The sequence below is a fragment of the Coregonus lavaretus genome (assembly GCF_964263955.1).
Source record: "Coregonus lavaretus genome assembly, chromosome: 24".
Classification (NCBI taxonomy): domain Eukaryota; kingdom Metazoa; phylum Chordata; class Actinopteri; order Salmoniformes; family Salmonidae; genus Coregonus; species Coregonus lavaretus.
The window spans coordinates 27,351,663-27,366,183 of NC_140011.1; the positions used below are offsets into that span (position 1 = coordinate 27,351,663).

Sequence of the window (14,521 nt, forward strand, 5' to 3'; positions counted from 1 at the left end):
AGTAGTAGAATCAGTTGTGTAGTGCTAGGGCAAACAAATAAAAGTGCACCCATTTGGGTCTCGATGACCAGGATTAAGAAACATTGATAGTGTATTTTCAGAGAGTGATAAAAATAAACAACATATTTCCTGTAGTTTTGACTAGATTAGTGACTGAAAATCCCCTTCAAATAAGAATATAGTATTGCCACTTTCTCAATATTAAAGGTGTAAGGACATCATTGGACCAAATAAAGGTAAATGTGAACATTACGTTACAGGCAGAGTGTTTTCAAGGTGCACTAAAGGATAATACTGGCTGGATATAATATACTTGAACGAGCATGCATTTGGCAGACAGTTATTAAATTAATTATTAAGGGACAAAGAATAAAATGTAAACAAAGATCACCATTTTTATATCTCAGAAAAATGTGAGTGATTAGAACAGCAGTAGCAGTATTAACACCATGGGGACAAATAATTCATTAAATAAATACTCATTTGCATCTACCCATTGGGCAAAAACTGGTAGCATCAACATTGTTTCCATGTCATTTCAACCCCAAAAATCTATGTGATGACGTTGAATTAACATGGAAAACTGATTGGATTTGTAAAAAGTAATCAACGTAAGGGCACTTTGTATTTTAACCTAAATCCAATGACATGGTGAAATGTTTTGTCGATTTCACGTTAAATTTAAAAACTGAAAACTCAACCAAATGTAAATCCAAACTAGATGTTGAACTGATGTCTGTGCCCAGTGGGTATGCATTTACAATACATGCATGCTTCCATCTCTAGTATTGTTGCTTTAAAGTATTATATTGGCACAGAAGTTTATATTCTCACTATTAAAACAATTCCAACTTAACGAAGACATATCTAACATTTTATTTAAATATTTGGAGTTAAATGACAGGTATTTCTTAATAAAAGTTTATATCCAGCAGCGTACCTTTTATAATGTTAAATACTGTGAAATAATAATGTGTTATAGTCACTCCTTGTACAGTACTTAAGTCAAAACTTGTTTGTCTACTTAAGTCATATAACTAAACAAGATTTTTTAAACTGTAACATTGATAATGTAGATATATTAAATAGTAGTTGTATCCAACGTCACAATGTCTGCACTGCAGTAAGTAAAATTAGACAAAGATAGGACTGTTTTAAGCATAAATTGAGCGTGAATAGAGAAAACAGGAAAAACACAGTATGTGTAAGTAAGCTCAGAACCCTAGAGCTAACTAATGCCAGACTAGATCCAGCTGTAACAAGTGCCATGATCAGATCAGTCCTTTCTCCGATGTAGGGTTATCTCCATGGCTCCACTGTAAAGCCAATGGGACAAAAAGCTTCAGCAGTGATGGATCCAACAATGCAGCGAGCTGGGGGAAGGCTCTCTTTGTCCACCCACCCTCTCTCTCTCTTTCCAAGGAGCGAATGTTTCTCTCTCCTTCTGTCCCTCTCACACCACCGTGCTGACAGACGGGTCGGACAGGTTGAGCTGGCCCGTGATGTCGGTGGGTGGGTACTGCTGCAGAGACGGAGAGAACATGAGAAAAACTGAGCCACGGTCAGTCCCCTACAAAAGCCCTAAACAGAACTCTGATATAGAAGAGATAATCTCTGCTACATTTCAGTCAAAATCGTCAAAGCAGAGGTGTTTTATAACCCCCCAAAGGCAGTGTAGTTAGGAAAGGTGGAAACATTTTGGTTCCATTGTGGGGTTCTCAGATTAGTACAATACATCCATGAGAATACATGTGTTGGTTGCTCTGCCTGAGGAGGGTTATCATATTACTACAGTGGAGTGGAGGTAAGGCCCAGAGCGTAGAACACATTTGAATCAGCCAAAGGTCATTTCAACCCTACATGACTGGGCAATTATTTACCACTGCTTATTTAACCTACAGTAATTTGCATGCAGACATTGTTTTAGTTTCAGCAGCTAAACTGAGAGAAAAATATGAATTATGATTGAGCCTCTCGGCTGGTTCAAAGTGCTATGCAGTTGGACTCTTACTTCCAGGCCATATTTCACTGTACTCCTCCTGAGGAGCAGAGTTGTTGCTTTTAATGGGCATCTACAGTGCTGGGTAGCAACATACCCAGCTCCATGCAGGTGCTCAGTTACTATGGCAACTGTGACTTTGGGATTGTGTAACCTAGTGTCATCTGCCTTGGGCTTGAAGTCAGGGAACATACTTGACAATGGTAAGGATGGTTCCTTTAGCAATTGACGCAGTAGCAATATTACTAACCACTGCAATTGCTGTGGATTGTTCCTTATCCATTGCAAATATGGCCATGAACTGATCTTGCAAAATATAGGGAGTGTTTTTGTGAAGTTTGTTGCCTTTCTATAATTCCATAACATACCACTGTGCTGAATCATGCTTTCTACAAGACATACTGTTTTCATCAGCATTGTTTCCAACATGACAAATCGAAATCCAACTTACTTTGCCATGGATTCCAATTTACAGTATAAAAGTTGGAAAAACCTGATTCACATCACCTTTTCACACTGTGAAAAGACTTAAAGAAAATGGCTTGATGAACAGGTTCACTTCAGTACAAGCCAATCATAATCCACCGTGTACCTCCATCCATTCCATCTTTACAGATTAAATCTATTTTGCCTGTCAATTTCACAAATCAGCAAATTCAAAAGATTATTTTAGATGTTGATGATTGTGTCTCATTTTAAGCTGTGTTTTCTTCAAGCATTGACGCATATTGAGTTTTATAAGTTATGATGCAACTACCATGCTAAGTCAAGGGTCAACATCATCATAGGGTATTACAGATAAAAAACACAGATTATTTACTAATAGTTACAAAATACCTAACACTTAGATCTAAATGTTGCATCATCACAGGGCTTACAACCCCTGTTTAGACGTCCACGTGGGCCTACTTCGGGGGCCTGCTGTTAGCAGTACCACTTAGTGCACCCCCTACTAGCCGAAGGTGGACCAGCAAAAGAGAGGCACTTCAATACGTCAATACTTACAGTATGGCCACTACCACAATGATTTCTGTATTACTACAATTACTACTACTAAAATAATATATCTTACAGATACTACTACGTCTACCTCAACTACTATTATTACCGCTAGTACTACTACTGACAACAATAACAGTAATTCACATGCTTGTAGAGGGAGAGAGGAGCAGTGTGGCATGTGGGTGAGGGACACTGACTCAAAAGTCCATTGATAACCATTAATATAAAAGAAGAACACTTATATAAAATCAAAATAATGGTCAAAGACTGAGGATGGTACATATTTGGTTATAATCTAGTTGTAACCTATGTGGTCTCTCTTTTTCACCAAAGATTTGTGTAAGCGCACGATAACTCCCAAACCACCATCCTAAACCTCCCACAAACAGCAACGATGGTCATTCCATCTTCCCCATTCCTATAGTTGACCAATTCTATAGAAAAACCTCCAGTGGATATTAGGTGGCGGATGGCAGATTTGTAGTTTTGATTTGGATCAAAGGAATAACATCACTATAAATGTCAGAGACAATAGATATAAGACCAAGAAAAAAAAAGAGAAAATCAAACAGAAAGACAGACCAACAGAGACCTTTTTTACATGTTCGATTGGGCCAATAAGTAATCAAGGAAAAACAAAAAGCTTTGATATCTACTGTGAAACTCTCAGCTAAATCCGGATTGAGCATAGCTGGTTAACTCAGATTTGGTCATCAGTCAGCTATGTCTGGGTGAACAGCAGGACAGAGAACGTTGCGGGTCACTGGATTGTCAGGCCACTGTGGAGGAGCCTCCCCACCAGCAATGAGCAGGCCCTTCCAACTGGACTGTGGAGAAAATAAGAGAGCATCACACTCTTATTGTGCTGCAGCAAGGCTCCAATAGAAAGAGAGGTGGATAAGGCTGGAGTTCTTTTTATAGTGGATCTAAGCTGCGGACACAATAGAAGTGTGATGTTTCAAAGAATCTCAAGCCGAGAAAGGCGGCAAACAGAGGAAGACACGATAGAACCACCTGCGGTAACAACCTAGAAATAGACCCTAAAAGGCATGCAAAATTGACACAGAAAATCGTTTTGTCAGACAATATGATTGCAAACATGACAAAGTAAACATGACAAATCAAAAGTAGACAGAGTAGATCTAATAATATAACTCCATGAAGAGAAAATCCTGAAATAGATGGTCTGTTGGTTAAAAAAAATACGTTAGTTTGTTTCCAGAACGGTTGACTGACTTTGGCAAATGGCTTTACGTTGGCACATGCTTTGAAATCAAACCAACAAACAAACAAAATGAAAGGAAGTGCAGGATTTAAGTGTATAAAAGATGGATTGAACAGGATCAGGCAATCAGAGAAACAGGAGACTAACACAAATACAAACACATACACACACTACAAAATCACCAAGAGACAAATTGGTTAAAAACCACGTCCAGATCATTGGCAGGGAGGAAGAGCAGCCCAAACAAGCAAGACAGACTGCTGTGTTGCCCTCTCCTCCAGTACTATACCCACTAATCCCATGAAGCCAGCCCAGCCTGGCCCTGCATTTGCTCTCCCCACAGCCAGCACACCACCTCCAGCCCCTGACTTGCTCTGCACTGCATCCTGCACCCTGCACTGCTGCCTAGCATCCTGTAGGGGGCACCGGCCTACAAATGGCGTCTGGTTGGATGGCTGATCGATGGCGGACTGACAGACACGTGGCCATGGCTGCTGAGCCATGTAGGATGGGTGAGAGGAATGGGGCTCTCTCACAATTAAGAGATGGGAATGGCGGTAGAAAAGACAGAGGAAAAAGAGGGAGAGATTGGGAGAGAAGAGTAGACAGAGGTAAAGAAAAAGAGAGGGAAGAGTAAGGGAAGATGTTGTTCCCTTCTTCATCTCCTTACCGTGTCTTTGGACGACCTACGTCTCTTGATGCTGGAGGCCAGGGAGGTACTGATGGACCTAAAAGTGGCTTTCTTTTTGGGGTCGGGGGGCTCTGCTCTACCACTTTTCCTATCCTAAAATAAATATACGTAGAACAATTATGCGTATTCTTGGGGTGGAGTGATACCTTAGTCTCAGTCTCACCCATTCACCCACTCACCCTCCCTCCACACCCTCCCTCCCTCTTCCATTTCACTGTCTGAAGTGGTATGAGAGTGAGTGTCTTGACACAAAGTGGTCTCCATTGGATATTGGGGGCAACAGGAGTTTTGCTTGTCTTTCAGTGGTGGGACTGTCTGGGACTGTAGTCTGGCCAATCATATAAGAATGCCTTTACACTAGCAGCTAGGCCATTTCATCATAGTGGGACTGGACATGAAGGAAAATCCCTAGCCAAGCATTGACACATCCAAACACCCCCATGCCCCTATAAATGCATTGGAATGGTTTGAGGAGAATGTGTAGGTGATACCTGTGCTACGCTGCTTTGACCATTTACCACACCCTACTCACACACTAACTCCTACCCACACACACCCATACATCAAGTAATCACTTCCACCCATACCTCCACCCCCTTCACCCCAAGACACACAACTTTCAGAGAAAATATAAACATTAGCCAGGACTGAGGAACAACAAAATAGTTAGTATTCTATGACTATGATGTCACAGTCAACAGAATCAACTGTAATCATTGGCGGTTCAAACATATTCCCAAACCCATTTTTAACCATATCCTTACAAGATGTTCACACATCAACTGTGTTTCTTCCCTCCCTCATGCCACCAAAGTGCCCCACAGCTACTCTCAGTCTTCTATAGGTACATTGCAGAGTGTTCGTGTGCAAAAGCTCATATTAAGGTATTCTTACATCCTGAGTCTCTAGAGAGGAAGAGGGCTGCGTAGGGGTGGGGGGGGGGGGGGGGGGGGGGGGGGGGGGGGGGGGGGGGGGAGAAAAGAAAAATAAATAAACATCCATCTTCTTGCAATTAGATAGTTATTACTTTAAGATCCAGAAGCAAAGCCAAGGGAACCAAACGAGCCAGTAGAAAAGCTAGCAAAGGAAACAACCACATCGCAAGCCAAGCAGTCATAAAAAGGTGCTCTACAAAGCAGGGGAGCCACTAAAATGCATACCAACATAAGATAAACAACAACAGATAATATTATATCATTTAAGCCCCTTGAGTCATTATACCTGTGGCTGGGTATAATGGAAATTCACCTCACACGCTAGGGAGTGAAATAGATGGTGTTGGGGTGATAGTATATGGAATAATATATATACTATATACAGTATACTACTAAATGGAGTTAGAGCAGGGATTGGGGGTTGAATGGAGAAATACGAGGTAGTTAGGTAGGGGGTGTGGGAAGGTTTTGGTGGTAGGTGGCATGAGAGGTTTTGGCCAAGTTGTTGTGAGGTCTGGATGGGGATGGTTAGCTAGGTGAAATGGTAAGAGATGTAGTGAGTAGGAGTTAAGGAGGTCCTAGGCCTAGAATATAAACGGTAAGAGATGTAGAGAGTAGGAGTTAGGGAGGTCCTAGACCTAGATAAATGTGTGGTGTGAATTTCAGCTGAGAACATGCAGAAAGGGGCATGGAAGGATAAGAAGAGCTTGCCAGGGATGGTAAGGGAAGGGATAGAGGAGGAGACACAAAACATAAAGCATGACAGTCAACTCAGGCCAGCACTGGAGCCACAGAACATCCCCTGTCATTAGATCACATGACTGAGCCTCTGTTTGAGCCACCCATCACCACCCAAACCATCCCCATTCTCTTAATGCCACAGCATTAAGAGGTGATGTTCTATTGGGTGGTGTGGAAGATGGGTAGAGTTGATTGGCTGAGGAGTGATGGACAGGTCACCAGTGAGAAAAAAGTAAATTAAAATGGATTTCCTGTTGGAAGATGACATCTAGATGTTAGTCAATGGTCAAAGTCACCTCATGTTAAAACTCCATCAATGAGGTAAAGATAAGGCATAGAAACATTTAGATAGAAAAAATTAAGCTCATTGCAAGCAACTCAAAGCATCGTTTTTTTCTATTATTTTGTATTTTTCAGTTTCTCGTCAAAATTGTTTTTTCTTCTTGTACTTTTCAGCGTAGAATATCCAGGTCTCACGTGACATCAATCGACAATGACCGCTGGTGAAGTATTGCGTTTGCAATGTCCCGGTCATGCAAAGCATGCTGGTCCAACGGAGGAAGCATCCCACTGGACGCATGTGCAGCGGCTTCCTGTCTCCAATAGGAAACAACAGCCACTGGAATGCATTAGTTCTCGTTGGTATTTCGTTGATCTCACTCCTAATATCTCCTCCACTTTTAGGCAGTGCACTTCTGAATAAGACCTGCTACAACAGCGAAAACTAACGGCTAGATACTGTAGCTTCTCTTAAACTAGGGATGAGGACAGATTCAGTTCACAGTGCTTTTTCAGTAGATACAAGCAAACAAAGGTGGTGAGAGTTGGGGTAAATTACAATTCAATTGAATCAATTCAGCGAGTGAATTGAAATTCCAAATGGAATTGGTTAGTTGTTTAGTTGTTGGTTAGTTGTTGGAGAAGAGACTAAGGCGTAAGCAGTTCAGAGCAGCAACATAGTGAACGATACGATGGACTCAAACAGGTTATTCAGAAGTGCACATCCTCTAGAGGTACCTGTGTTGGAAGGCGTGCATGTACAAATACTTTGCATTTGCACAGAAGTATAAAGACAAACAAAAATATAAACATACAAACACACAAGCAGTAAAAATGATGCTGGACACCTAGCTGGAAATACCCACAGAGAAAGGAAAAGTTCCCATAAACTGTCACCAAACCCTGTTGTTGTGATAATAGTGTGTACTGAATAGTGTGAAATACTGTATGTATTATACTTCCTCTGTAAGTAATCATGGCCTTGAGAGACATGGTGATAATTTGATGTTCATAACATACTGTATTAGCTTCAACGATTTGCTCGCTTCTACTACTCCAAGCATGATGCCCCAGTTAAGGAATAAGAGCAGAAAACTGTCATTTGTTTAAAGCATGTTCTAGGCCCTCTTGAGAATTATGCTGTGTGTGATTTGCATGGATGAAGCCATCTTTGTTCAGTAGTGCTGAAATTATTCATAAACTGTGTCAATATAACCTTGTCTATAACACAGATGTTACATAGACCAACAGTTTGTGTGTCCTTTTCCTTTCTCAGCGGGCGCCTGCATGCATTTGTCTACTGTATGTGTCTATACATGTACACACACATGAAGACATGGACAACAGTTACATCTGGTAGTAAGGTAGATGACAGACAGTCTCGGAAGGACATTGATTTGCTGACACACACTGGAGACTGTGATCTTACCGTACCTTCCTCCAGCCCTGCTGTCAATACAACAGGTGCACCACTGACCTTTTGTGAGCGCTTAACAAAGAGCCAGCATGGGGCAGGCTGGCTGCCAGAGCCACATCACAGGCTCATAGTGTCCACTGCCCATCTCAGCTCGTGTGCCCCGTCACCGCCCTCCCCTGTACCCCCACGCCACGCTCCTCCTGCTGAGGATGGTAGGTCAGCGCAGTGGGGGGTGGTGGGGGGGGGTGATGCAAACGAAGGGCGAATGAGGGAGTTGGGGGGGCCACCAATGCTTCACAGTGGAAGATATTTGAGTTAAGGGCAAATCATATTCTTCAGTGACTAGACGGACTGAGGCGCGAGCGCATAACTCAACTGTAGCCGGAATGGTTTTTGCCTGATTATCTTTAGGCGACCACTGTTCTGAAATAATTCACTGACACGCAGGCTTTCTCTGATAGGACTCTCATGTTTAGTGTCCATAAACACTGTATGGGGTGGGGATACTGGGGGATGGAGTGATGTATATACTGGACAAGTATAGACATCAAGCATACAGTAGGAGAGCTGGGGTCAGAAATGATAGTGTAACAGCACACTGTTACAGCTATTAAAAAGCATGACATTTATCTGTGAATCTCATAGTTATGTGAGATTCTCCTTAATTAAATGACTTTCATCAATTACCTTATTCCCCTGCATGTCCTCATCATCTGACCTTACAAAGCCTAAAAGCGTTAAAGCAGCAGCAGACGAAGCCTAATTTATACCCTGTGCAGGTATGCAATGCAACAACGCAATTAGCTACGCAAAATGGCCGTTCTGCGTAGTTGCAATGCATTATACATTCTGGGCTGCACACTTTTGCATATTTTTACAACGCAAGTACGCAGAAGGGCCATTTTGCGTAGCTAATTGTGTTCTTGCGTTGCATACGTGCTAAGGTAAGTGTAAGGCTTAACTGGCTCATGCCATGAACGTGGAATGCATATTTTAGTTTGAAATGTTCTCATGTTAGAGCTGCTTTTATTTTAGCTTAACTCTTATTCTAAAAGCGAAGGGTGATGTGGGGTGGAGATGTCTCTTGTCTATGTTACATACTAACGATGGGGTCATCGATGCGCCCACAGCTTGGCTTCCAGAGGCCTCCTTGCTGTCCTGCAGCACAGAGAGGAGACATAGGGGCCATTGGTCTAAGGGACTGGAGGATGGACCCACGGTGGCTCATGGTAATGCCTTGGGAACACCTTCATCACTGATTGTGACACAGCAATCCGTGAGTGACGGTCACCAGTTGGCAACAAGGTCAGACAGGATGCTAATAGTGATGAAAAAAAAAGATTGGTCGTACACCTGTATTGGAGGAACCTGCAGGAAGGGCTATGCTGGGCGTGTCTCAGCCCATCTCTGCCCTTCCCCCCCTGGGTGCCAGTGCTTACGGGGGGAAAGAGATGCCATACCTGCAGGTTCTTCCTCCAGACGTTGACGGCCGCAAAGGCCAGCTGCATCTGCTTCCTGCGGGCGTCTTTGTGTCGCTTGTAGGCGATCTCAATAAAGATGAGGAAGATTCCTGCTGCTATGCCTCCAGCCACCAGCATGAACACTCCTGTCAGACAGAGACAGACAGACACAGGGATGGGTGGTGAGTCGCCAATCTGACACTCAGCTGCAACCCACTGACCATGACTGTGTCTGTGTGAATCTAGTCTAATAGGTCAACGGTTGCCCGTCCTTTCCTCGACCTGCTTCCACTTCACGCCGTCCGCTGCAAACCTTGCAAGTTGATATTAGGATCACAGCTATAACAACTATAACTGCAGTAACGCACAACAAATGACTTTAACAGTACATACTTCACGTAACAACGGAAACAAAAAAAAGGTATTGGACAAAAAAAGGCTACAGTACCTTACCACTGCAGTTTTTGTCCAATCACTTTTAGGTTTCTCAAAACCCAAAAGAGGAACCCTACCTGCCATGTTCTCAAAGGTGAGTGTGGCTGGGGCATTGCTCCGTGAGTCACACTCCTGGTATCTCACCCAGGTTTTATCTAGATCTTCCATGAAGCCATTCTCATGGGAACTGCAGGGGTGTGGGGAGTGGGCAGAGAGGTAAAACAGTTAACAAAGGCCAAGCCATACACTCCAGAAGCTAAATCCCAGAATGCCACTAACACAGACGACACAAACAAACACTGACTGACAGACTAACAGACAGACAAAGGGCAGGAATGAGGAGATACAGAGAGAGAAGAGAGCTGACACAGCGGTGTGTCGGATGGTTAAAAAAGGAAAATAAAAGATAACAACATACACACAATGCTGCTTCGGCTGGGACAGACCTGAGAATGGCCAGGGACACATTCTGTTTCCAGGGGCTGTCCTTGCGCATGCCTATGCCAAAGCCCGAACGGAAAAACAGCTCTCCCGTGGTCACCAGGTCGCACTTCTGCGAGGCTTCAAACTCCAGCACCGCAGAGTCCCAGATGAAAGCATGCAGCTTGCTGTTGGGGGAGGGAGGCAGGGGGGAGGAGGGGGTTACGGTGCAACAGTACAGTGATTGTCACAACACACATTTACGGCTCCCCTTTGGCCACACAAAGCGTGTGAGTCAGCGTTACCAGCCATGTCTACCGCCGCTTGAAAAATGAAATCCAATGCCGGACGGACGACGGCGCGTCCCCCATTGGATTCCCCACCTCAAAGAAGCTCGTCTTGGATAAAACCTGAAAAAGGGTGCTCCTCAGCTCAACGTTAGCTCAACTATAGACTGGTGTCAGTGCTATTGACACAGTTCATGCAGCCCTGTTCTAAATCTGAGCCTGGATCTGTCTTGGCTGGATGATGGGCCTGGACCAGAGGGAACGCTGCAGTAAGACCTGCTGGGCCTCACTGTTCCAGAGGTCCAGAACCCCCAGGTCTGACTGACTGACCCTCTCTCTCTCTCTCTGACCTGACTATCTGACCGGCCGACACGCCCAGGCCAGGCCGGGACTCACTTGTCGCGCACGGCCTGGATAGCCTCAGCGGCACTCTCGTAGTTGTGCTTCTCCATGTGGCGGTACATGGTGCTAAGCTCCACCTGCCGCCGGAAGTAGATATCCACAGAGCTCTGCTTCACTGTGGCGTAGATGAACTTGTCCGATGGGTTCCTCAGCTGTTGAAGGATAGGAAGGGTTGGAGGGAACATTACATTCAGCATTTACATACAGTTGACCAATTCTGGAACTCTGTCAAAATGAAAACATTTGACACGAGACAACCACTTACTTTACAGTATTTTCACCCCCAATAACTTTCGCACCTTGCTAAACATGTACATTTTTTGCAGTATGTAACCTACTATCCACAAGTTATCGAGAAAATATAAAGAAAAGATTCTCTGTATGTATTTAAAGCAGGACTACTTGATGCTCACCCTCGGGTCGTTGATGCCGGTGATGCGCTCCTCAGGCCGGTCCAGCACCAGGAAGGCAGCCAGGTTGGCAGTATACGATGCCACTATGATCATGGCAAAGCCAGCCCACACCATGCCCAAGATTCTCGCTGAGAAGCTGCGCGGCGCGCCTGGATAAGAAAAGTCCATAAAACGTTACAAAATGTTCTCTCTATGGGACATCAAATGTGGCTCAATATATTTATGTCTAGCATCTCCCAAATATGACATTATTTATTGACATGCAACACTAATATATCTATAGTTAATATCAGTATCACAAACTGATCAGTATACCGGTAGTATTTGCAGAAATAGTACACTAACTAGCTAGTATACTAACAACTGTACTAGCCTTTAGAGGTTATTTAGTGATAGTATTCTCCTACCTTCTCCAATACCGGAGTTAAGCAACACTCCCCAGGAGAACCACATGGCTGACGACAAGGTGAGGGCATCTTCTTCTTCTTCTTCACTATTTACTTTAAACCTCCCAAATGGGCTAGAGAGAGAGCAGGAGGTAAAGTGAGACATACATGAGAAGACAGAGCAGAAAACCCTGGCAACCCCAGGCAGGGAGGAAGTCTGTGTAAGTGGCTAATTAAGAGCGAGCTAGAGCACAGAAAGAAAACAGAAAGAGAAAGCCAGAGGAGCAGAGCAGTGGAATGATTGGAGTCAGTCTTTACCTCTGTCCCCTCATCCACTGTGAAGGATCTGGAGAGGTTTGGAGCATAAGCAGAGGTAGAGTATGTCACACACATTCACACACACACACACACACTCACGTGCACGAATGCGCCTACATGTACGCACGCACACACACACACACACAAATATACATACACATTCACAAACACACACACACACACACAGATAGACAGACGGACACACATGGATCCCCTTGTACCTGAACCGGTCTAGTAGGTAAAGCATCACCGCCACCACATGCACCGAAAGACCGACCAACAGCCACAGTGTGCTCTGAAACGGCTGCATGAACGAGTCCAGTGTACTGCGAGGGATTTCCTGTAACACACAGCACCGACAGTCATTCACAGACCACTTACAGTGGTCTGTGAATGTGGGGTATCTGCAATGAGGACTAAATCAGGTATAGTCTGTATGAACTGTCAATTTGTTCTCATACATTTTGGGAGGAATTTGGGGACATACCTTTTTAACGAGGATGGTTAAGCCTTGGTACTTAAAAGGTTTCGAGAATTCGATGTACTGGGCTCGTTCGTTGTTTATAGTCAGCGGGGCAACGATCATATCTGCCAGACCCCCCAGGAGCTCTCCCATCATGCCATTCCACTCTTTCTTGTTGCTGTTGTTCACCTGTGGTAAATGGATGTAAAGGGTTAATAACCAACCCGACAATGAATTTCAGAATGAAGTGTCCTTTATCAGTAACAGAAACAACAAGTAGGCCCTCTCTTGACTCTGGTGAGTAGCTAAAGGCGAAAATCTGGGTGCTTTAACCCTTTGTGCCTTTAACCCAAATAAAAATGAGCAGAAATGGTCTGAATGGTATTCTCTGGCTAAGAGATGTGGTAACTGAGCGTGGCTCTCCAGAGAAGCTCCATTCAGCCCACCTTGCTTGCTCAGTACATCCTGACAGGTCAGGGTGGGTCTCACCACCACCTTCTCCCTCCAACATGAAGCTAAAGTCCCCAATGTGGTGTGACCCTAGGTTTCCATGGCTCTCTCGGCTAAAGGACTTATTTTAGTTAATGATTTAGTTAGCGATAGTTAGTGATTATGTCAAACAAAACCGTTTTTGTGAGTGCAGTACCATAAGATGATTCTGTGTAATTTTCAAAACGTTACAAGCGCATAAACTTAATTCAAAAAGCACATCTCAGAGATAAGATTAGATATAATTTGCTTCATAACTTAACATAATTGAATGTAATATAAATGCATGCAAATAGACAATTGTTGGTCAATTCATTTTTGGCAGTGAGGTTTTCTATCTAGAGAGAACTCTGAGTTTCTATAGGAACTGACCCGCTCTTGTGTTCCAAATTTCCCATCAGCCACCAGGTGCACCTCATAGGTAAAGTTCATGGTTCCAGCCAACTTGATAAGTAGGTCAATACAGAATCCATAACAACATTGAGGTACAATTGGACGTCCTGTAACCAAACCAGCAGAGGGTTGCAAGTTACAATCAATCAAGAGGAATTTAAAAAAAAATGTTTAATAACACCAGACACCAACTGCCCACACACACACTATTCAACCAAAACCACCCATTCACTTAATAATACAGCTACACACTGCAACCAGACTTCACACACTTACACTGTTTGCTCAAAACAGGCTGGCACATGCCCACACTGTTTGCAAACATTTAAGCAAACTCTCTAGCATATTCACACTGTACATACACACTGTACACACACACACACACACACACACACACACACACTGTACACACACACACACACACACACACACACATATGCCAACAATCACACAAAGGCACACTCAGCAACATGCATACATATATAGATACCTACTGTATATATATGTATGCATCTCCAGTTGGTACTTAGCGGGCGTAGTAAAAGCACAGTGATATCATAAACGTCCCTGTTGTGTTACCTGGGATGGTCTCATTTGGTCCTGTGCAGATCACCTTTTTAATATCTGCCACTCCATTTAAGGTTTTTTCCTCCTTGCAGGTTCCATCCTGCTCAGTGGGTTTCACATACACAAAGGGCTCCTGGTGTATGGTCACTATCTATAACAGACGGGAGAGAACGCTGTTTATCACACAGTGGGCTTTAGC

General features: G+C 43.7%; 1 protein-coding gene across 5 annotated transcripts in view; it reads right to left on the reverse strand.

Moving 5' to 3' along the window:
• Positions 1-377: 377 nt before the first annotated feature.
• Positions 378-14,521, reverse strand: part of LOC311099311 (glutamate receptor ionotropic, NMDA 1) — a gene marked incomplete at both ends in the record, with an annotated part of 28,296 nt that continues 14,152 nt past the window's right edge. For 2 of the 5 annotated variants that reach the window (XM_084140036.1, XM_084140035.1), the window contains 11 exons: positions 378-1,522; positions 9,750-9,895; positions 10,262-10,371; positions 10,631-10,792; positions 11,288-11,445; positions 11,707-11,855; positions 12,114-12,226; positions 12,632-12,750; positions 12,898-13,062; positions 13,735-13,862; positions 14,335-14,473. In XM_084140036.1, coding sequence (XP_083996162.1) covers positions 1,454-1,522; positions 9,750-9,895; positions 10,262-10,371; positions 10,631-10,792; positions 11,288-11,445; positions 11,707-11,855; positions 12,114-12,226; positions 12,632-12,750; positions 12,898-13,062; positions 13,735-13,862; positions 14,335-14,473 — 1,458 coding nt within the window. Of the gene's footprint in view, positions 1,523-4,896; positions 5,011-5,811; positions 5,839-9,749; positions 9,896-10,261; positions 10,372-10,630; positions 10,793-11,287; positions 11,446-11,706; positions 11,856-12,113; positions 12,227-12,631; positions 12,751-12,897; positions 13,063-13,734; positions 13,863-14,334; positions 14,474-14,521 lie in introns of all 5 variants that reach the window. The other 3 variants (XM_084140034.1, XM_084140033.1, XM_084140032.1) reach the window with 3 other exon arrangements.